The following is a 24,245-nucleotide window of genomic DNA, read 5'->3' as shown; positions in this document are numbered from 1 at the left end:
TGACAACTGATATTTATATGCATTTTATGCAAGTAGTCTTCTATACTGTTATAAAGATTGACTTGCATAACAAGATATCGGACTTTTATCATTTTACTAACTGTATGCAAGCTTGGTTTTTTTTATACATATACTACCAGTCAAAAGTTTTGGTCAGTAAGTTTATTTTTGGGGGGAAATAAATAAAATAAATCAATACTTTCATTTATCAAGGATGAATTCAATTGATCAAAAGTTACAGAAAATACATTTATAATGTTACAAAAGATTATATTTCAAATAAATGCTGTTCTTTTCTTTCTATTCATCAAACAATCCTGATTATTTTATTTTTTTTCACAACTGTTTTCAACATTAATAATAATAATTAATGTTTTTTGAGCATCAAATCCACATATTATACTGATTTCTGAAGGATCATGTGACACTGAAGACTGGAGTAATGATGCTGAAAATTCAGCTTTGATCACTGGAATAAATTACATTTTAAAATATATTCAAATCGAAAACAGTTATTTTAAATTGTCATAATATTTAACAATAATACCGCAGAAGAGACTTCTTTTAAAAACATTTTAAAAAACGTATCAATCCAAAACTTTTGACGTAGTGTATGTTGTCTAAAGCTTTAATAAACTGTTTAATAAAATAAAAAAAGATTTCTCAAAGACAATTTTTTCATATTATGCTAATATTGGACTCACCTTCTGGTGCTTGGATCCCCGAATGTGTGCGGCGTAAGCATCGGCGCCGGTGCAGGAGACGTCACACAACTCACAGCGCAGCTGCGTCTGCACGCCGCGAGGCCCGTTGATCACCTGACTGACGCTACTCTGAGACGCCTCTTTCTTCTTGTGCTTCTGTCCTTCCAGATGTTCTCGATACGTCTGCAGGAGAGCACAGGAACCAGAGTCAATGAAGAAACACGTTAGGCTTCAGTGATGCAGAAAACAGACGCCATCATGGAATCTAGTCACTAAAATATATAACACGAAATGTCAAGGAATTTAGGGTTGAACAATGAATCAAATGGTGATTTAATGGACTAGTGTCTGTGAATATTAAAAGCAAATCTGCTTTTTAAAAATATTGTTTTATAGAGTCATTTCACGGTTTCATTTGAGAAAAACTATCGTCAGATCCACAGAGAAACTCAAGCTCTTCACGGCAACCCGCCAAAATAAAAGTTTGATTGAACTCAAAATAGTGACAGAAATACATTACAACAGATATAAATTACTATTGTATGGTACTAGCATGTATTTTCAAAGTACTAAAACGGATAATTTAATTGTTAAAAATATAAAAAAATATTACAATGATTTATTTTTGAAGGTATATTACACAATTGTTCTTCTGTGTTTTGGCCCTAAAATGGTATAAGTTTCACAATTGCAATTAATTGGACATACCTTTTGAATTTTCAATTAAAATAGAACTCAGAAATATGTAAAAATAAAAAATAAAAAAAAGTTGGGAAAAACAAAATGGATTTCATTGTGCCCTAAAAATATATATATATTTTTAATGGTATAAGTTTCACAATTGCAATTAATTAGACATGCCTTTTGAAAATGAATCCCTTAAAATAAAATCCATAAAAATATTAAAGAATTTGGGAAAAAATATAACGGATTTCATTGGGCCCTTAAAATGTATGTTTTGTTTTTAAATGGTTTCACGATTGCAATTAAAGGGATACTTCACCTGTGAAAAGATGTATTTAAATGTGTGTATTTAAAATGTGTCATTCATGTAGTAGAAATGTGCAATTATTTTTGAATTTGGAGCCTTCTAGACTGAGAAAAGCCAGAAAATTTATTTTTGGCTTATGGGGATGAAAGACAACAACTCCCAGAATGCACTTGCTTCACTGCCCTACGAGGCCACTCCCAAGCCACGCCTACCGGTAAGAGCGCAGTTAAACAACAAGGCTAGGCTACTAGTGAGTCTGCCCAAGAATTCGTGACCGCCCAAAATGTCCAGAATTTGGTTTTGCGTTCTACAGTCGCCATTCCTCATGTTCACTGCGGCGAGCAGGACGAGCCTGACGGCCGCGGGAGAACGACACGAGGCCGGTGGCGGGATTACTGATGAGCGGCACCTGTGAGACGCACCGGTCTCGTATCGCTCACAGAGGAGCGGGAATTTTCTCAGCAATGTTAAAACGCACATCAACCGATCACTTGTTTAGCGTTCATGTAAAAACTACATTCAGATTCACCAATCGGAATAAATTCAGTTAGATTGAAACTAAAGGTGTGCGTGTAAACTATGAATGGCGACTGCAGAAAGCAAAAGCCGAATCCCGGACATTTTGGACGATCTCGACGGCCGGACATGTCCGGGAAAAAGAGCATGGTAACCGCTACTACTCAGCTTTCTCCACAGATTAAGAACCCGTTAGCTAAGCTTCCAAATAAAAGATGGCTGACACTATTTGTACATTCGGTGAGTGAGATCCCACCTCTATGGGCGGGCTGAAGACATGCGGATCTAGCGCCTCCTACTGGCTGTAGTTTTTAGCCTCTGGCCAAAATATCCTCCGATGACGATAAATGACGATTTCTGCATCATCGGAGGATTTTTTCCAAACAAAAAATACACAAATCTCTTGTCTCAGGGGGACATGAGGGAGGGAAGAAGTTCATTTGAAAATACTACAGGTTTTCTACTTATACAAAGCTTAATCCTGAAGTATCCCTTTAATTGGACACGCTTTTTGAAAATTTAAATAAACCATTTCAAATAAAATGAGAACAGAAAAAAATTATTTGGGAATAATAAAACTGAAATTGCAAAGAAAAAAACTGATTTCACAGAACCCTAATAATCCCATTTGATACTGTAGTTTGGTGGCGAGCGCTGACCTGTGGGCCGGCGCAGCTGATCTTGCAGATGTCGCAGTAGTGCAGCTGAGGCTGCTTCGGCGGGCCTTTGGGCTTCTGGATCTTGTTCTGGTGGAACACGGGCTTCTTGTACGCGCTGACGGCGGGGCTGCTGGTGCTCCAGGACGAGTTGGCCAGCTGTTTGGGAGGCTGTTGTGTCTGCTGTTGTGGTGGTGGAGGCGGAGGCTGTTGAAGAGGAGCCTGAGGAGGACACTGGGTCGGCTGGAAGTACGACGGCGCGGACGTGTAACCGCTAGACTCGTAGCTGGAGTAACTGAGCCCGGCTGCAGCGACAGAGAAAGAGACACCGTTAGGCGAGCGCTGGGCATATGAATAGGGTTGGGTATCGTTTGTATCTTAACGATTCATAATTTCGAATCCAATAAGGTAAAAAAAAAAAAAAACTTAGATATCATTCACATTTAGTCTTATTGCAAAACATTTAATTGGAGCTGAATATCATGAACAAAAAATTTAACAGGCTGAAAAACACTTACACAAGGAACGTTTGCCTGTGGTTTAAAAATACCATAGAAAAACAACTAGCGTAACTAATATATAAAGCATTATTAAAGGGTAACTCTCGCCAAAATCGAACCTAGGCTATTTTCGTTAATCTACCCGAGTCAAACATTCGTGTAAAAGCAGAATTAGAATGGAAACGCCACTTTTAAGTTTGACCGTATTTTCGTTTTCGGTCAAAATGCCTTTTGAATGGGAGTGCACGGGGCACTACTATGATAGCATCAAAATCACTATTTTTAAAAGACTGGAGGCTCGAAACAACATGAAACTGTGCTTGAAGTGTCACCGGCGGCTCTACACATGAACTCAGCATTGACTACATTGTGTACACAAAGTTTACTAAAAAAAAATAAAGGTTTTGTACGACTCACTTGATCAGTTAGTGTTTCCGGTGGCTGGAATATTGTCAGTCACAAGTAGTCGATCTCCGAATGCAACGTAACATGAGGAGAGTAAAGATGGAAAGCGCCTAAAGCTTGTTTCCATGAGATATTGCCATGAGCTGAGTGTCTAAGTTATCATGCTTTTCATTGGAATTACAAGTTCATGACAGTTCCTCATATGGAGTCAGTTCATTACGTTGCATTCGGAGATCGACTACTTTTGACTGACAAAATGCCGTCGGACGGAAACACAGCGAGTTGTTCAAAATCTTTCTTTTTAGTAAACTCTGTGTACACAATGTAGTCAATGCTGGAGTTCATGTGTAGAGCCGCTGGTGACACTTCCAGCACAGTTTCATGTTGTGTCGAGCCGCCAGTGTTTTAAAGAATAGCGATTTTGATGCTATCATAGAAGTGTCCCATGCACTCCCATTCAAAAGGCAATTTGACCAAAAACGAAAATACAGTCAAACTTAAAAGTGGCGTTTCCATTCTAATTCTGCTTTTACACGAATGTTTGACTCGGGTAGATTAACAAAAAGAGCCTAGGTTCGATTTTGGCGAGAGTTACCCTTTAAAGACAAGTAATCACTCAGTAATAAAAATAAAAAACGGATAAAAAATTTGCAAATCGCAACAAATAGACACAACTGAACAAAGATACGACTGAAATAAACAGTGTTTTAAGATTTTCAGGTATTCAGGTACAAAAACTGGAATCAAGTGTAAAATAACACTGCACTTTATAAATCAAATATACATTACAACTATAGTAGGGCTGTAACGATTAATCGAAATCCAAAATAAAAGTTTGTGTTTACATAATATATGTGTGTGTATTGTTTATAATTATTTTGAATATATAAATACACACACATGCATGTATATATTTGAGAAATATTTGCATTTATATACTGCATATATATTTTTATATGATTTATATTATATATAAATAGAACTATTTTATATATAAATAATTTTTTTTTATTAAATATATACATGCATGTGTGTGTATTTATATATACAAAATAATTACACACAATACACACACATATACTATGTAAACACAAACTTTTATTTTGGATTTCGATTATCGCGATTAATCGTTACAGCCCTAAAATATAGATACACAAGTTATTCAGTTAAGAATGAGTGAATTTTCTCTTTGTCTTTTGTTGTTTGATTTGAGTTATTATAGCAGGAATATTAGGCTGCTGTCACTTTAAGAGTTGCCCAATAGTTGCCCAAACGCCTACAGCACTGAAAACAGCGCTTGAATGGTTTAAAGTCATATTGAAATGCTCACAAAGGAATCGAAATTTTAATTTTATAGCAAGTATCTGATTCCTGACCTCAAGTATTGGATTTTCGGTTCCCAACCCTAAACATGTGAGTGTGTGTGGCGCATGCGTACCGGAGTAGGACGTGGCCGCTGTGGAGTTGAAGGAAGAGCTGTGTGTGTAAGTGGATATGGGGGCTGGAGTTTGCTGGACGCTGGTGGACGTGGGGTAGATGGTGTAGCTGGAGGACACTGAGCTCGCGGCGGGGGGGGGTTTCAGAGCCGAGACCTGTCTTTGGACCGGCTGACTGTACACTGTGCTCACGGGACTGTAGCCACTCTTCAGCCCTGAAAAAAGGCAAAGATGTTATCATCAGTTACATCTAAACAATGAAAACCAAACCAAAAACTACAGTAGTCAACATTTAAAGTGGAGACAAGAACGGGTATTGTTCAAAATTCATGCTTCACTTTTGATGAAAGGTTTTGATCCACTTCAAATGTTGTCTACTCTATATATTGTTTTGAATATTGACAAGTTTTGATTGCTCTGAATGAAATAGCTTAGTTGCTTTTTAACGATATGCATCAGTTCAACCAATCAGTGAAGTAAAAAAAAAACTACAATTTTGCAATCTGTGAGTCAAAACAGATCCTGCCATTTATCTTCAAATTTACTTCATAGAGCGTTTTTGTGAATAGAAATGTTGCAGACCAGACTCGAACCTGCATCACCCGCATGAGTGCCAAAGCTCAACATGTCCGCGTTTACAAAACAAGCAAAAGCTAAACCTCCATAAAAACCTTTCTTTAAAAACACATACCTATAAGGTTAATGAATCTGTTTATGCACTTGCTATGATTATGTCATAGAGAGCTGAGATTCACCTGTCTGGAAGTAGGCCTCTGTTGCGGTTCGCTGCGCAGGTGTGATGCTCGTCTGAAAATACTGCTTGTTCTCGAAGCTGCTGACCGACGGCGGGCGCCCGTAAGTATAATTCTCCTGTAAGATCAATTCATACATGAGTGGATTAGAAAAAATATTAGCCCATGATTTCCTCACCCTCAACTCATCCTAGGTATATATGACTTTCTTCTTTCAGACGAATACAATCAGAGTTATATTAAAACATGTCCTGGCTCTTCCAAGCTTTATAGTGGCAGTGAATGGCCGTTTCTGTTTTGAAGTCCATAAACGTGCATCTATCCATCATAAAAGTGCATTTATCCATCATAAAAGTGCATTTATCCATCATAAAAGTGCATCTATCCATCATAAAAGTGTATCTATCCATCATAAAAGTGTATTTATCCATCATAAAAGTGCATCTATCCATCATAAAAGTGCATCTATCCATCATAAAAGTGCATCTATCCATCATAAAAGTGCATCTATCATCATAAAAGTGCATCCCCATCCATCATAAAAGTGCATCTATCCATCATAAAAGTGCATCCGTCCATCATAAAAGTGCATCTATCCATCATAAAAGTGCATTTATCCATCATAAAAGTGCATCTATCCATTATAAAAGTGCATCTATCCATCATAAAAGTGCATCTATCCATCATAAAAGTGCATCTATCATCATAAAAGTGCATCCCCATCCATCATAAAAGTGCATCTATCATCATAAAAGTTCATCCGTCCATCATAAAAGTGCATCTGTCCATCATAAAAGTGCATCTATCCATCATAAAAGTGCATCTATCCATCATAAAAGTGCATCTATCCATCATAAAAGTGTTTCTATCCATCATAAAAGTGCATCTGTCCATCATAAAAGTGCATCTATCCATCATAAAAGTGCATCCATCCATCATAAAAGTGTATCTATCCATCATAAAAGTGCATCTGTCCATCATAAAAGTGCATCTGTCCATCATAAAAGTGCATCTATCCATCATAAAAGTCCAATAGTGCACATAATGTGTAACTTATGACGTCTGAAGTAGCGTAGTGTGTCATGCCGTAGCGTAAATATCAGCAGTACGTCGCATTACTCGACGCTAGTAATAAATAGTTATTTTACTTTATAAAGTTTTACATATGGATTTTTTCTAACACAAACGAATCGCTTCAGAAGGCCTTTATTAATCCCCCAGAGCAGTGTGGAGGCACTTTTATGATGGATGGATGCACTTTTATGGACATTTTTTTAATATAACTCGTCTGAAAGAAGAATGTCATATACACCTAGGATGACTTGAGGCTGAGTAAATCATGGGCTAATATTTATTTTTGGGTGAACTATCCCTTTAATACAAGAAGAGTCAAGAAAACACTGACCGGTTCAGTCAACACCTGGTATGTTTGAGGGGTGGTGGTGGGCTGCGGGGTCGTTTCGGGCGGCCGGTAGCCGTAGTTGGGGGTGGGATGGGGCTGGTAGGTGGGGTAGGGGGCGGTCACCGCGGGTCGGGCCGGTTGGGCAGTGGGCGCAGGGTACGAGGCCGTCACCGCGTGGGCCACTCCGGGGGCGGGCTGGACGCTATAGCTGCCCGTGGTTGGGTGGGAATATGCTGGAGGCGGCTGGGCGCTGGATGGAAATTTTGGGATTCAAAATCAATGTAGTCACTTTTGTTTGGAACAATTGCAATTTTTTTTAAGTTGTTGAAAGAAGTCTCTATGCTCATTTCATCATCATTTCTAAAACAAAAAAACCCCAGAAAAAAACAGTTTTCAGCATTGATCATCTCTGGCGCTCTACGGTCATTTTTGACCGAAAAACTTCATCGGAATGGTACGAAACTTAGTAAAGGTTTTGTGAACAAAAAAATCATGGACATGATTCGAACAGGTTAAATGGTCCTGTAAAAAATAGTCACACTTGTGTTCCCGGGATAAAAAATGAGCGCATTGGAAATAAATGGGTGACAAATTTCATGTAGTGGAAACTTTTGGCACTGCGGCCAAATAAAATCTGACTGAAAGCTCTTTTTTTTTTTATATATCAGGCTCATCGGCCATTTTTGATCGACACGTGAATTATTATAATAATAATTGAGCAGCAAATCAGCATTTTAAATTATCGCTTAAGCACCATGTGACACTGAAGTCTGGAGTAATGATGCTGAAAAATCAGCTTTGACGTGATTCAGCTTTGACGTGATAAATTACACAATTAAAGTTAAGGTAGGCAATTTCAGAGAGGCTTGCTTTGAAAGCATTTAATCCCAAACAGAGACTCAAAAAAAAATATGTTTTATCCCAGAGCCAGAGTTGCACTAACTAAAACATATGAACGTGTACAGCAGAGACTGCAAAGCATCACGAGACGAGAGACGCCGTTAAATGACCTCATGTCTCAAAGCACATAACATTACAATAATAATGAACAAAATCAATTTAGAGAGCTCGGACTTGTACAAGCTGCAGATTCATTTCACTGTTGATAGTGTCGACATAGAAACTAGGGATGCATTGATATGGAAATGTTGGTCGATACGATAATTCTTTATATTTGTAAGCCGATAACCGATAATTCTTTATATTTGTAAGCCGATAATTCTTTATATTTGTAAGCTGATAACCGATAATTCTTTATATTTGTAAGCTGATAACCGATAATTCTTTATATTTGTAAGCTGAAAACCGATAATTCTTTATATTTGTAAGCTGAAAACCGATAATTCTTTATTTTTGTAAGCCGATAACCGATAATTCTTTATATTGATAACCGATAATTCTTTATATTTGTAAGTCGATAACCGATAATTCTTTATATTTGTAAGCCGATAACCGATAATTCTTTATATTTGTAAGTCGATAACCGATAATTCTTTATATTTGTAAGCCGATAACCGATAATTCTTTATATTTGAAAGCCGATAACCAATATATTATTAGACAATGAATCTAAATCCAAATTTTTATATAATTTTTGAGAGCCTGATTACAAAAACAAAAGTCTCACCATTAAAAGCCATGTCCCAAGCACACAATTATAATGTTCTCATTATAATTTAACTGTATTTTCCTTTTTTGAAGTGATTCAACTCACATTTCAAGCAATTAAAAATCATCACAGTAAACAGTGCGCATCTGAAGTGTCTCAGCTGAAGGTAATAATACATTATTTATCGGCTTTATTACATTAGCCAAATTTTCTTATCGGGCCGATAACGATAACATTAAAGCAGCGCTCAGTAAGATCGGGATTTCTTTGTTGTATCCTCGCGTTTTGCTCGGAGGTTTCTCTCTAGAGCTCCCCCCGCAGCTTCGGAATAGATATTTGACAACAACTGTTAAAAACTCGCTGGCTATTCTCAGACACTAGAGGCTTAGTAGATCAACGACATCAAAGCAGATGGGAAACTCTTTGCAACGTCGTCTTCATTCGGGTTCCAACAGCGTGAGGGAGCGCAATAATGACAGCATTATAGCAGATTTCTTTTTGCAGTAAAGCAATTCTTTACCTCGCGAGACTTGGGATCACACGATACTTCCAGACGAAGAGGCCGGCGGGTCGCCGGCCCAAAGTTGCAAACGCTGTTTTTCCGCTCACGGGCACCAGGGGGGTGCGAAACCACCACCATTCAACCCAAAATAAGTAATATAACCATTCCAGTGACTCCGAAGTTGATCAGTTAAGATAAAAAAGTTACTTAGTTCACCTTTAAACATGAACATATATCGGCCGATACCGATATTGTGGCCGATATATCGTGCATCCATAATAGAAATGCTTAAATCCGATTCTGAGAACAAGAACAGCTCCGGGTAGAACGTCACGGGTTGCCATGTCATAATTACGGTTACGACACGGTGTGAACGCAGCATAGCTTGCTGTTTTGGTTCAGGAGGAGCTGTAAAAGGTGGCTGCTGTTTTTTTTTTTGTGGTGCTCGGTGACTGACTGTCTACAACATTCGGACTGAATGCAATGATTGGACGAATATTTTTTGGTCCTAAGACTTCCACAGAAGATATGCAAAAATATATTAGACCAGATCTATTATTGATTGCTATCATGATGTGAAGAGAGTTTCAACCAGAATAACAAAAAGTGTTTATGCAAAATAAAAAATTGCCTACCCTACCTTTAATATTTTGAAATAGAAAACATGCATTTTAAATTGTAATATTTCACAGCATTACTGTTACTGTATTTTCAATAAAATAAATGCAGCCTTGGTGAGCATAACAGACATCTTTCAAAAATATTTTTAAAATCTGAATTATTCCAAACTTTTATAGTGACCCCAAATGTCCAAAATACCTCGGTAATACAGTTGTTGGAAAAAGAGTACAGAGGTACTTTCAATAATTTTAAACATTATACTTTCATAAGCATACACGCAATTTATGATCCATTAAAAAGTAAAATGTTAAAATGACAATTATATGTTTACCATGGTATTTACATGTTAGTACCACTATATTCTGGAAGGTAGTAGCTGTCAATAAGCATGACAGCGCTATCGTACTTAAACTAGCACTCGCATATATCCTGCAAACCCACTTTCACGATATTAAAAAATCATGCAAGCATCAATAAATACACAAACAACAGCAGCTCGTGTAGATTTGAGCCCTGGCCGTCCTCAACACATATGTTTTGTGTCTCTATGACTGCTGTAAACAAGCGACGTGATCATGCACATGTGTTTATCTTGTACCTGTACTGCGGGCCGGCGGCAGCAGCGGCTGCATGTGTGAATCCATAATAATTACTGGCCGCCATCATAGAAACTTCAGCAGCAGCAGCAGAGCAGCGGCGGCTCCGGGGGTCACGTGATCGGTCACGTGTCTGTGACGTCGCCTGTCACATTCGCGCCACTGCCCCCCGCGGCGCCTAAAAATAAACCGTCATAATGCCACGACGAATTTATCATTTATATGATAAAAATATGATTATCTAGTTAATCTATGTCATTATATCTATCAATTGCACTGTTGTGTTCTGAAATGGCGAGGTCAGGATTTTAAGCATTTTTTATATTTATAAATTAAGAATGCAGAAACAAATTTCAGATTTTGTGAATTGATGTTCAGCCATTCAAATGCTCGATAAACAATCATGATGGCCTCAGGGATGGATGCCTTTAATATGACTAAAAAAACACTTCAATCACATCATCATTTTCCAGTTCAATTTAGACGTGACAGAAGCCATGTGGGTGAGTTTAATTTAAAGATGTACTTTTTAAAGTTTAAAAGTTTCCACAAGTTTGATTCATTTAGACCGCCAAAGACTTAAAGGGATAGTACACCCAGAAATTAAAATTCTGTCATCATATTATGTTCTTTCTTCCGTTCAACATCAACATAAAGGAAGATATTTTGAAGAATGGGAATACATGATCGGAAACGAAATGGCTGTACTACGGAGCCTCTAGGGACATGGTGATGGGGAAAAAGTGAGATGGGAGTAAAAAATATAGTTTCAATTCTTCTCCATTCTTTCGCAATTATATATTTGGGTACTTATATTGTATTTAATTTGTGGACATCAGAAAGCCGCTTTCAATATGCATGGGTATTGAAATCGCTTTGCGATCAGGCTAAGTTACTCTGTTTAGGGAGCGGCAGTATTTATCCACACATTTTACAACATTAGATGTTTTTTATTTTTTTATTCTTGCAAAATATACAGAGATACAAGATTAGATATTTGTCAATAACACCACAGTAAGCCTAACCATGTCCCTTTAGGCGCTCCGTAGAATGCGTTTTTCATTTTCTGTGCCTTTCCGAATTCAGAATTAGGCTTCGGGCCTAAAAAGTTGGAAATCACTGGAAAAAAGTTGCTCTACCCCATTGACTTCCTATAGAAGAAAATTATACTATGGAAGTCAATGGGGACCAGAAACTGTTTGGTTACCAGCATTCTTCAAAATATCTTCTTTTGTGTTCAACAGAAAGATTTAAATTTAGTTATGTATTTCTTTTATTACTGTGTAATTTTTTTTGTTTTGTTTTTACAGCACAGTGGTCAACTTTTGTTGTGTTTATTTGTGCTTTATAAATAAATTAAATTAAATTATGACAGAATTAGATTTTTTGGGTGAACTGTCACATCAATGCTCAGGAATTTATTGTGTAACGGGATTGTCTGCTTAGAAAAAACGTATATTCTAACAATATTAATTGACTGAAATAAGTCCCCATACTTAGCCTATAATATGTAATTTATTAATAAAATGCACAACATGCAAGATTAATGTCTATATATATATATATAAAAAAAAGACTAACACCAGACAAATATATGTAAATAAACAAATTTACTACATTTTATTTAAAAAATTACAATATTTTACATAAGAAATGTAACATATTATGTAAAAATAAATGACATATAAATATGATATATAAAAAGGTTTGCAATACATATAATAATATAACATTTTATAAGATAAACAACTACCGGTAAATCTGCACACGTGGATTACAGATATTATGTATTTGTTTTAATGTTTTAAGTAGCCTAAATAAGCTTGTCTCGCTCATCCAAACCCAGCAGATATCTTGTACATTAGCGCCACCTGTGGGTTCAGACGGTTATATCGAACTGGTTTCAAAGGCTCTGTTGTCCCAGTGTTTCGAGGATGTGGAAGTGCCTCAATAACAGATGCGTTATGTGTGTGTGTGTGTGTGTGTGTGTGTGTGTGTGTGTGTGTGTGTGGTGTTTTCCTCACAGTGAACAGAGGACTCTTGTGCTTCTACACCTGCGTTCTGCTCTGTCTGGATGAAGGGATAAGCAGTTCACCGGGAATAACCTAATCCGTCTGTAAGTAAGAGTGGATTAATAATGTATCGTTATTATTTTAGTCTATCAAAGACTGCATTTTGCCAGATTTGACCAATTAATATGCTTTGAATGCGATGCATTTATTGCACGAATTTTTTAAAAATAGTGCATTAGTGCTTTCAAGCCTCTACCATAAAGTTTCAAGTTACAATTTATAATTTACTTTCTACTATTACAGGTTTTATTTATATTTTAAATGTGTGTATATTTTTTTTATTTGTAGTAATTTTTTGTGTTTTTGTCATTTTTAGCTGTTGTTGCTTTTTTTAAAAACTGAAAAATCTACAAAAAAATATGTCTAGAAAGTTTTGATTTTTATGGTAACTCTTTACAATAAAGTGTCATATATTAAATCTTTGTTAATAATAGTTAATCAAAATACAGTCATTCATTGTTAGTTTACAGTGAATTAACTAACATTAACGAACACAACTTTTGATTTGAATAATGTGTTATTAAATGTTGAAATTAACTAAGATTAATAAATGCTGTATACGTGCAGTTCATTATTAGTTCTTGTTAACTAATGAAACCTAATTGTCAAGTGTCACCCATTTTATTTTATTTTTTGTTTGAGTTATATAATTTTCAGATATGTTATTGAGAAAAGTTGCACTGACAACTAGTTAAAATAAAAGTAAAAAAATTAATTTTATCTGAGTGAACTTTATTTTATTTGAAGTAACATAATTTTGGGGGGGAAAAATGGTTTTAGTAAAAAAAATTGTCGTAGTTAACTATAATAACCCAGTTTTTTTTTTTTTTTCTATATCTAAATATAGAATATAAATTCTTCAGACAAATGTTCAGACAAAAAAAAACCTCTCCTAATTCAAAGAGACAATTCAAAGGTGAACAAAAGGGATTCATCTCCACATCAAAGTGAAGAACACTTCAGCCAGGGATTAAAATAGAGATTAAAATGATTTTTTCCCCATTAATCCGTAGCACACTAAAATTCCTCTGGTTGATGGAGCCAGTGTCACATGACACCCATATGATCGGCCTGCGACCTGAAAATATTTTCCTATGAACAATAATAATTTATTAACAAGATAATTAGCGCCTGAACTCTTGAGGGAAGCATTTGACTGTGTTTTCCAGGTCTCTGGCTCCAGCATGGGCAGCGTTGACTTCGGCCCGCTGATGGACATGATCGAGGCGAGAGACGAGTGGCTGGACGATGATTTACCCGGGTATGTGTGCATCTTTTCTGTTTATGAAAATTCATAGGTTGCCACCACAGAATACATGAAGTTAGCGGTGTAACGATACACTCATGTCACGATTCGATATCACGATACTAAACTCACGATGCGATAGGGCTGTAAACGATTAATCGCGATTAATCGCATCCAAAATAAAAGTTTGTGTTTACATAAAAAAATGTGTGTGTACTGTGTATAATTATTTTATGTTATATATAAATACATAAATACATTTTTCTATACATAAACGTGTGTGTATTTATATCTATAAAATAATTATACACAATACACACACATTTGTTATCCAAACAAATTTATTTTGGATGCGATTAATCGCGATTAATCGTTTAAAAGCCCTACGATACGATATTATTGAGATTCTCCAAGACAAAAGGTTAACAAAAAATGTACTGTTGATTAAAATGCTAAATTTGATATTACATTGTAAGTGGACTTGGTGCTGGAAACCCAAAGCACAGGAACATAAAGACACCGGAATAACAATATTCCTGATTCTGAAGATGAAGATGAAAATACAGAATTATTTTAGACGGATATGCTTGCACACTTTCACTTTCTAGATATATTTAAAATAATGTATTGTATAATGTATAAAAACTTTTTACTGGTTACATCAGACATTTGGTGTTATCAGGACACACATTGCATTATTATACATTATATTCAACATTATATAGAGTAGTTTAATGTAGTACTGACACTAAAACTCTGAAAACTTGAATTTTTTCTCACACAGTCATTTTTATTTTGGGTGAACTATACACACTACATATTGTTGCATTTTTGTATTGCGCTATATTGTGACACGATATTGTTACACCCCTACATAAAGTACGGGCTGTAAACGATTAATCGCGATTAATCGAATCCAAAATAAAAGTTTGTGTTTACATAATATATGTGTGTGTATTGTGTATAATTATTTTGTATATATAAATACACACACATGCATGTACTTTATATATTTAAGAAAAATGTGTTATTTATATATCAAATAGTTATATTTATATATAATATAAATTATATAAAAATATATATGCAGTATATAAATGCAAATATTTCTCAAATATATACATGCATGTGTGTGTATTATATATATACAAAATAATTATACACAATACACACACATATATTCTGTAAACAAATTTTTATTTTGGATTCGATTAATCGTGATTAATCGTTTACAGCCCTAATTTATGACTTTTGTGGTATGCATTAAGTTTAAAGATGCATTTAAGTGTTTTTATTAGTAAACTCGATTTAAAAAGAAAAGATATTGCCTAGCCTAAAAGCTTTAAGAGTGAAATAATTTAGATAGAAAGAAAAAGAGCTTGACGTTTGAAGGCTATGGCAGATAGATACAGAAGGCCTTAAAAAAAGGGAAAGAGCGTGGTTTGGTCAGCGAATCCTGCGTGAGATGCAGACGGGAGCAGGTGCAGCTCTCCTTATATAGGGAACGAGCCGCGTCATGTGACTCAGTGAGATGCCAACAACACAAGACAGCATCACCAGGAAAATGGAGACAGGAGCAGCTCCAGCGTGATGCTTTTGAAATATTAACCAGCGTTAAGACCATGAGATTTCACGCTAGCGTGGAGTAAGAGCTCGCAGAATCAGAACAGCTTCTTCGTCTTCAGGTAAGCGAGAGCAGCTTTCATCGTGCAGTTTTAGTGTTTTTAAATCATACATTTGATCAAATACTCAGTGATTGAAACAGTTTTGGATGGTGCATTATGGTTTCCTAACAGCCACTGTAAGATATAGCAATCTGATGACGCTCCACGGGGAAGCTGTTGTTGTTATAAATAACATGGTGCCAAATTTAGTCTGTGATTCATACATGTTAGTATTGTGCGATTTCTTCGGGATGCTTTGCTTTGTTGACGTGGTCGCGCTGATAACAGTCTTTGGATTTGTCGTTGTCGTCTGAAATGGGGGGGGGAAACAATGACATCTGCGAGTTGAATAGTGTGTTAGCACAGGAACAGCATCTGACAACCCCCTCTGTTTATCAGCTGCGTGTGCACCGACCCCAGGGCCCATGCTGATCATTAGCATATCACAATCTGCTACCGTCTTAAAGAAACAGGTCACCTATTTTAAAAAAGAAAAAAAAAAGAATAAAAAAATAACTAAAACATTTATTTTTTTCAAACGTAGAGCTTTCTTTCCTACAAAAATGTGTACTTACAAATATTTTGATGAAAAATCAGCTAGCGTTTAAGTGAATTTAAATATTGACGAGTACCGTCTTAAAGAAACAGTTCACCTAAAAATATTTTTTTGTCATTTACTCACCCTCATTTTTTTCAGACGTAGGGCTTTCTTTCCTACACAAATTTGCACTTACAAATATTTTGATTAAAAATCAGCTGCCGTTTTAAGTTCATTTAAATATTGACAAGTACCGTCTTAAAGAAACAGTTCACCTAAAAATTAAAATTTTGTCATTTACTCACCCTCATGTTTTTCCAGACGTAGGGCTTTCTTTCCTACAAAAATTTGTACTAACAAATATTTCGATTAAAAATCAGGTGGCGTTTTAAGTGAATTTAAATATTGACGAGTACCGTCTTAAAGAAACAGTTCACCTATTTATAAAACAAATAACTAATAAAAAAACAATTTTTTATTACATTTTGTCATTTACTCATCCTCATGTTTTTCCAAAGTAGGGCTTTCTTTCCTATACAAAAGGACATTTGCACTTACAAATATTTCGATTAAAAATCAGCTGGCGTTTAAGTGAATTTAAATATTGACGAGTACTGTCTTAAAGAAACAGTTCACCTAAAAATTTAAATTTTGTCATTTACTCACCCTCATGTTTTTCCATTTTAAGTGAATTGAAATATTGTCCTTTTCTAGGCCACTTCCTGCGGAGGGTGACATGGACTCTTCCTGCGCCCTGAGCGAGGGGAGAACTTGTAAGTGGTTTTGTTTCATACGCAAACATTTATTTTAAAGTGATCATTTGCATTTGCATAATGCTCTTCTGTCGTATTGATTGGCTCAGCTCCCCCAAACTCTCTCCTCATTGGTGGAGCCGGAGGGGGTGGAGCTCACCGGAAGCGGCGCACGCTGGTGGCGCCGGATATGAACGTGTCTTTGGACCAGAGCGAAGGGTCCTTGCTCTCCGACGACTTCCTGGATACGCCCGATGATCTGGATATTAATGTGGATGATATCGAGACGCCCGATGATACGGACTCGCTCGAGTTTATAACCAACGGCAATGACCTGGAGTGGGAGGGTAAGGATACGCTGTTCTTCATGGCTCCAGGATAGAGAGATGGATGGATGGATGGATGGATGGATGGATGGATGGATGGATGGATGGATGGATGGATGGATGGATGGATGGATGGATGGATGGATGGATGGATGGATGGACAAACAGAAAGATAGATAGATAGATAGATAGATAGATAGATAGATAGATAGATAGATAGATAGATAGATAGATAGATAGATAGTTCCAATTCGATCCAATTTCAATTCGCAACCTCTGAATTCGATTCAAATTCGATTCTCGATTCAATTTCGATTCTAAATTCGATTTCGATTCCCGATTCGACTCAATTAATATAGATTTAATACAAATCCTTTATTTATTTATTTATTTTTAAACGGTGAACATAAGTTTACGAGTGGTTAATTAATAAAAAGAAATAGAGCCACAAACCTGTATATTAAACTTTTTTTTTTTTTTAGGTACTCTTGGGTACATTAAAACCCAACTTCAAATGCATACAATGAATAGACAGGATTTTGATGCAAGATGAAAAATTGATGCTGAAAATTAGACGAGTCAGAACAGTCGCATGCCTTGACCAATCAGGATCAGGTTATTTTCTGTTTAAGAGAAAACTAACATAAAATCTCACAGCATTATCTGTAAAATGGAGGCTGCAAGCCTAGAACACTGTAGGAAAAGTAATACTGGCTTTTGGGTGATAGGTATAAATAAATATGGCAAAAAAATAGATTTTTTGGCCTTTGATAATCGATTTTGAATCGACCACATTTTAAAAATCGATTAATCGAAAAATCGATTTTTTTTGCCCAGCCCTAATAGATAGATAGGTAGACAGACAGACGGACGGACGGACAGATAGATAGATAGATAGATAGATAAGTATATCCTGAGACACTGATGTTCTGCCGTTGGTCAGATGACACCCCCGTGGCCTCAGTTAAAGCTCCTCCTGCTGACAGTGAGGCTGATGGAGAAGGTTTGGACGGGTCGGGGGTCAACGGGCGTCTGTGGAGGACCGTCATCATCGGGGAACAGGAGCATCGCATCGATATGCAGGTCATACGACCCTATCTGCGCGTCATATCACACGGAGGTACGTCACGCTATCCGCGTCGTGGTCTATATAGCCGTCGCTGTGTCTGGAGCGAGTTTCTGTTTTTTTTTTAAATGTCAACGCTTGCTCCTTGGATCCTGTTTCATGGTTTGCGTTTTGTGCGGAGTAGTTCACTTTAAAAAAAATATATATTTCTTTCTTCAGTCGAAAAGAAATTAAGGTTTTTGAGGAACACGTTCCAGGATGTTTCTCCATATAGTGACTTCAATGGTCCAACGGGTCCAGATGTGAGTTTCAGCTTCAAAGTCTCGACACGATCCCAGCCGAGGAATTAAGAGTCTCATCTAGACAAACCAGCGGCCATTTTATAAAAATAAATTAAAATTATATACACACATTACGTCATCCCGTTGGAAAGGTCACGCGTGACATCGTTAAACATCCAGGATATGCACACGTAAGGACCATTTTAAGCAATAAACTGACACACATACATACTGTCGTTCAACATACAATAACTTTGAACGGTCCTCCTACTCCAAACTTGTAAACTTCCGACCACATGACCTTTCCAACGTGATGACCTTCATTTCTTTTCGACTGAAGAATGAAAGACATGAACATCTTGGATGACATGGGGAGAGTAAATTATCATGAAAAATGTTATTTGAAAGTGAACGAATCCTTTAAGTGTTTTCTGTCAGAACGGTGTCGTGTTAGCGGACCCTAAGTTAATAACTAATGATCTTTACAATGAAAGTGAATCAATCAAATCTAACTTTAGCTGGACAATAACTTCATTCTAGAGCTGCTGTGAAGCCACAACAATCTCTGCTACTGTAATGTCCATTATCACTGTAAAGCTGCTGTGAAACAGTCTGTATTATTTAAAGCGCTGTATAAATGAAGACTTGACTTGAGTTTGCTGCTTCTCTCTCCTCAGGATACTATGGCGAGGGCTTGAACGCCATCATTGTGTTCACAGCATGTTATCTTCCCGACAGCAGCTGCCAGGACTACCATTACCTGATGGAGAATCTCTTTCTGTAAGACTCTACAATCCTGTTGTGTGTTTGGCTTTATTTGGCTTTCCTGTCCTCACCAGTGTTGGGGATAGTTACTTAAGTAATGCATTACAATATTATAATACTAATTGCATTACTTAGTTACTTTTTATGATACGTTAGATTACTTTTGGATTACTTTTTCTCACCTGTGCTGGGCTTGCATGTTTGTTTTTTATTAACAACAAAAAAAAATACTATTTTGCCAAATGTTAAGGCCCTTACGGTCACAGGTGGTTGAAGCAGACGAGAAAGTAGGATCCATTTGCAGTATTCCTTTATAACACAAACTCAAACTACACAAACGTAAACTCAGACTCAGGAAACAGGCGCGGGAACAGAACAACCAGCAAACAAACATTAAGGATTGACAAAGACTGAACTAGACACACAGGCTTAAATACAAGAGCAACAAGCTAAACAAGATAACAAGGGGGTGTGGCTAATAGGAAGCACCTGGGTAGACTAATAAACATAACTGGGAGCTGCTAAACATGAAACAAGACAGAAACACAGACTAGACTTATGACACTTGTGACGTGAATAAGCCTCAGGCTGAGGGAAACGCATATTTACTCCTGTACAGTAGAGGGCGCCGCTCAAACAAACCTTTCAGCTTCTGTTATTCTGGATTAAAGAACGATAGGAAACAGGAGAAGGAAGTTCAACACTCTTATTAATAAATCTAATCTAAAGTAACTTTTGCTTATATGGTTGAATTAGATCATTGAAGGTCAGCAGCAAAGACATTGATTAATAAAGTGAGATTAAATACATAAAGTATATTTGTGTATAATTTAATATAGATATTAATATTAATATAAAGTATAATTGTATATACCGGTAGTTAGTTATTAAAAGTTTTGCGTAAAATTCTCAGATTGCATTTTACTGTTTTTATTCATTTTGAGGAATACTGAATGTTTTTGTGCAAGTGAGATGAGTAAATGCATGTTCACATTTAGTCTAGAACTAAAATAACTATCATGTTTACACAGCGCGCACACACACACACACACACACCTCTGCACTTTATTTCTCTCAACATGAGGACAGGAGAGCTGTCAGTCAATAAATGTGGAAAAGTAACTTTCATTACTTATTTGAAAAAGTAACTTCGATATTTTGTTGTAAATTGAGAAGGTGATGCGCTACTTTACTAGTTCCTTGTAAACGTAGTCTGGTTCCGTAACTGGAGCTCTGCTGTCCCGCAGGTATGTGGTGAGCAGTCTGGAGATGCTGGTCGCGGAGGATTACCTGATCATCTACATGAACGGAGGAACACCGCGCAGTAAGATGCCCGGGATCAGCTGGCTGAAGAAGTGCTACCAGATGATCGACAGAAGGTGCGAAACACTGATCGCTTCAAATAGAGCTAGATTCAAATAGAGTCATGATAATGTATCTATCTATCTATCTATCTATCTATCTATCTATCTATCTATCTATCTATCTATCTATCTATCTATCTATCTATCTATCTATCTATCATCTATATCTATCTATCTATCTATCTATCTATCTATATATCTATCTCCAACTTTCTGCTTATCTATCTATCTATCTATATCTATCTATCTATCTATCTATCTATCTATCTATCTATCTATCTATCTATCATCTATCTATCTATCTATCTATCTATCTATCTATCTATCTATCTATCTATCTATCTATCATCTATCTATCTATCATCTATCTATCTATCATCTATCTATCTATCTATCTATCATCTATCTATCTATCTATCTATCTATCATCTATCTATCTATCATCTATCTATCTATCTATCTATCATCTATCTATCTATCATCTATCTATCTATCATCTATCTATCTATCTATCTATCATCTATCTATCTATCTATCTATCTATCTATCTACTATCTATCTATCATCTATCTATCTATCTATCATCTATCTATCTATCTATCATCTATCTATCTATCTATCATCTATCTATCTATCTATCTATCTATCTATCTATCTATCATCTATCTATATATCTATCTATCTGTCTATATATCTATCTATCTATCTATCATCTATCTATCTATCTACCTATCTATCTATCTATCTATCTATCTATCTATCTATCTATCTATCTATCTATCTATCTATCTATCTATCTATCTATCTATCTATCTATCTATCATCAGACTGAGGAAAAACCTGAAGTCTCTGATCATCACTCATCCTTCCTGGTTTATCCGGACAGTCATCGCAATCTCCAAACCCTTCATCAGGTAAACATGGATGATATCGCATGGATATGAAGTTCACTAAAGGTTCAGACATGCTCATGAATGATATCTTGTGCTCCACAGTGTGAAGTTCATGAACAAGATCCGTTACGTGCACAGCCTGGAAGAGCTGGAAAAGTTTGTTCCCATGGATCATATTCAGATCCCAGAGTGCATCTTACAGTAAGGAGATTTCAAACAAATATATGTACCCTCTTCTCACCGAACCCATAACCTGATACCAAATTTACAACTCAATTTGTCAATTTTTGCAGATTTGAAGAGGAAAGAATCAATGCTAGAAAGGAGAGGTAATCACCAAAATCCTCAAAATTGGTTTATTTGACTCCTATTAGTTAAACCGGAAGAGGAGACTCCCATTTGCTGCGTCCCAGTTCGCCTTCTTCTACTACACCCTAAAAGTGTGTACTGTTTTTGTGAAGAAAAAGTACATATTTTGAGTGTGTAGCAGAAGAGTCACTGTTTAAACTGAACTGTCAATCATTTTATCCCAGTTAAAATCCTCCACATTCAATTTTATTTAATATCCTATCAGAGAGAAATGCAGAATCACGTTGATCTGCAGTCGCGGAGACTCATATTCATGGAAAATTATGCATTTAAAAGTTAATAATGACCAAACGTATCTTTACAAAAGTTCACAATGCTGTTTCAGATGGAAAATAATGTGGATAACATTGAATAAATATATTTTTGTATGGTTAGATACTGATTATTAATCACTCAAACCCCTACTTAACCGTAAAGACTCACACATTCACCATGTTTGTAGTTTTTTAACACTTTTTACTCGTGTTTGTAGTTCTAATCGAATCCTCGTCCAACGTGCAATGGGTTGTGGGTAATATCTTTGGAATACTCTACGAATTGGAACATTAATTCTAATTTCGAATAGTATGCGAATTGGGACGCAGCAATTGTGACTGGACAGTAGAATAAGTTACCCAGAATGCACTTTTCTTTGTAGAATGGAGCAGGAACAGAAAGAACAACAGCATCAAGAACAGCAACAGAAGCCAACCAATCCAGAGAGGTCAGCAAACACGCATAACACGTCATTATTCCCTGATTGGTTCATATAATGGCACATTAAAATACTCAAACAACGTTCTGTCTCCAGGACAACAGCGACTGAAGAGCCTGGACTCTGAGCGGGGACGAGCTTGAACGTTCTTGTTGCTGATCTTGGACCATTTATCATATTCCCAAATTATTCATAATATATTAGACGAAGCAAAACTAGCTTTTAGATCAGCAACAAAGCAGAAACTTCAATTGCTAGTTGGCGGGTGGCTTTCGTCTGCAGAGGCACAATACAAAAATGTAAAAAGCATCTCGAACGACGGACAGAGAAACGTTGCTGTTTTCGGTATCAGGATGTACCTTCATGCATCGCAGCCTCTTTGCAGTTAGCGCTTTTTTAAACCGGCTGTCTGAGAATGTCATGTGACCCGCCTTTGATTGACGGATGTGTCCGCTCAGGATTTGATTGGTGGTGCATGTGCTTCACTGTGTGTATGCGCTCAAATCGAATGTACCTTTATTTGCCTGGAATCCTTTCTTGGATGTTTTTTGAACGTTTTAACCCCTTGTTTAATGAGCAGCTTTTGTAAATGACAAGTGCCAGTCATCTCTGAAAAAACATTTTGACATTAATATATTCAGCAGTATTTTTATGTTGCCTTATGTTTTGCTATGAAAAATTAAACATTCTGCTACGTGTACGAGAACAATATTGATTTGTTTTTGTCTTTTCTTTTGTCTGTCTTTGTATCTGAATCACTGATGTTCTGAAAGCTAATGTATAAATGTACAGTTTTGACACATTTCTTGCTTAAATTCAAAACAAAGGTGGTTATATTACCTCTCGACGTATCCTATCAAACAAATCAACTTCCTGAGCTCTACAAAGAATCACGTAGTAGTCTTGCATCTAATCACAAGATAGTTATTTTCGTATTTCCATGATGTGACAGACTATTTATATGTGTGTGTATGTGACTATTATATCAGCAGTCTTTACCATGGAGTGACCGGCAGTCACACACACTCTTTGACTTAAATAAAAAATGACCCTCACTGTCATTTGGAAATGGGAAACAATTTTACAGTCATAAACTTTGCCTTTATTAACCATACGCTTTCACTTAGAATCATTCACACAATATTCAAGTGCATATGAATTTTTAATTTTGATTATAAAAGACACGTGATGTATTATTAACTGTACCCATCCACAATGCATGTGATTTTGTCCTTCAATTATTCTGACCCCTCACCTAAATATTCGAGAGTCCATTGAGGATATCCATAAACTGTCAGCATTTTGTGATAACATAAAACAGATAGACCTAAATAAGTTTAAGTGAGACTATCCTTGTCATGTATATGATTTATAATATTGTATTTAACTGTTAACTTTCCTTAAACTGTTGTTAATTTTAATATACGCTTCAATACAGTCCTATAAAGAGAACCAACTAAAGTGATTCAAAGAACTGCTGACAGTACAGTTTCGTCATGTTTATTTAGATAAACAATATTTAAAA

General features: G+C 36.2%; 2 protein-coding genes across 4 annotated transcripts in view; one reads left to right on the top strand and one right to left on the bottom strand.

Moving 5' to 3' along the window:
• zfr2 (zinc finger RNA binding protein 2) overlaps positions 1 to 10,843 on the bottom strand; it is a 29,878-nt gene extending 19,035 nt beyond the window's left edge. The window contains exons 1-6 of the mRNA XM_079592714.1: positions 10,693 to 10,843; positions 7,366 to 7,612; positions 5,964 to 6,078; positions 5,211 to 5,423; positions 2,871 to 3,172; positions 705 to 887 (exon numbers count right to left, since the gene is read on the bottom strand). Of these exons, the coding sequence (XP_079448840.1) occupies positions 705 to 887; positions 2,871 to 3,172; positions 5,211 to 5,423; positions 5,964 to 6,078; positions 7,366 to 7,612; positions 10,693 to 10,760 (1,128 nt within the window). The 5' untranslated portion in view covers positions 10,761 to 10,843. The remainder of the gene's footprint in view (positions 1 to 704; positions 888 to 2,870; positions 3,173 to 5,210; positions 5,424 to 5,963; positions 6,079 to 7,365; positions 7,613 to 10,692) is intronic.
• Positions 10,844 to 10,926: 83 nt separating this feature from the next.
• On the top strand, positions 10,927 to 23,441 carry atcaya (ATCAY kinesin light chain interacting caytaxin a). 3 transcript variants are annotated; one of them, XM_079592720.1, is made up of 13 exons: positions 10,927 to 11,193; positions 12,717 to 12,806; positions 13,932 to 14,023; positions 16,925 to 16,983; positions 17,073 to 17,309; positions 18,232 to 18,408; positions 19,313 to 19,415; positions 20,648 to 20,779; positions 21,592 to 21,678; positions 21,760 to 21,858; positions 21,951 to 21,986; positions 22,664 to 22,729; positions 22,817 to 23,441. In XM_079592720.1, the coding sequence occupies exons 3-13, from the start codon at positions 13,947 to 13,949 to the stop codon at positions 22,845 to 22,847; spliced, it is 1,104 nt and encodes a 367-aa protein (XP_079448846.1). In that variant the 5' UTR covers positions 10,927 to 11,193; positions 12,717 to 12,806; positions 13,932 to 13,946; the 3' UTR covers positions 22,848 to 23,441. The 3 variants fall into 3 exon arrangements, with proteins under 3 accessions (XP_079448846.1, XP_079448847.1, XP_079448848.1); XM_079592721.1 differs by lacking the exons at positions 10,927 to 11,193; positions 12,717 to 12,806; positions 13,932 to 14,023 and adding an exon at positions 15,217 to 15,693; XM_079592722.1 differs by lacking the exons at positions 10,927 to 11,193; positions 12,717 to 12,806; positions 13,932 to 14,023 and adding an exon at positions 16,202 to 16,253 and having other exon boundaries at positions 16,915 to 16,983.
• The last annotated feature ends 804 nt before the right edge of the window (positions 23,442 to 24,245 follow it).

This window comes from Phoxinus phoxinus, assembly GCF_949152265.1.
Source record: "Phoxinus phoxinus genome assembly, chromosome: 20".
Taxonomy (NCBI): Eukaryota; Metazoa; Chordata; class Actinopteri; order Cypriniformes; family Leuciscidae; genus Phoxinus; species Phoxinus phoxinus.
The sequence above is the reverse complement of the archived record's forward strand: the minus strand, read 5'-3'. Positions and strand labels throughout refer to the sequence as shown.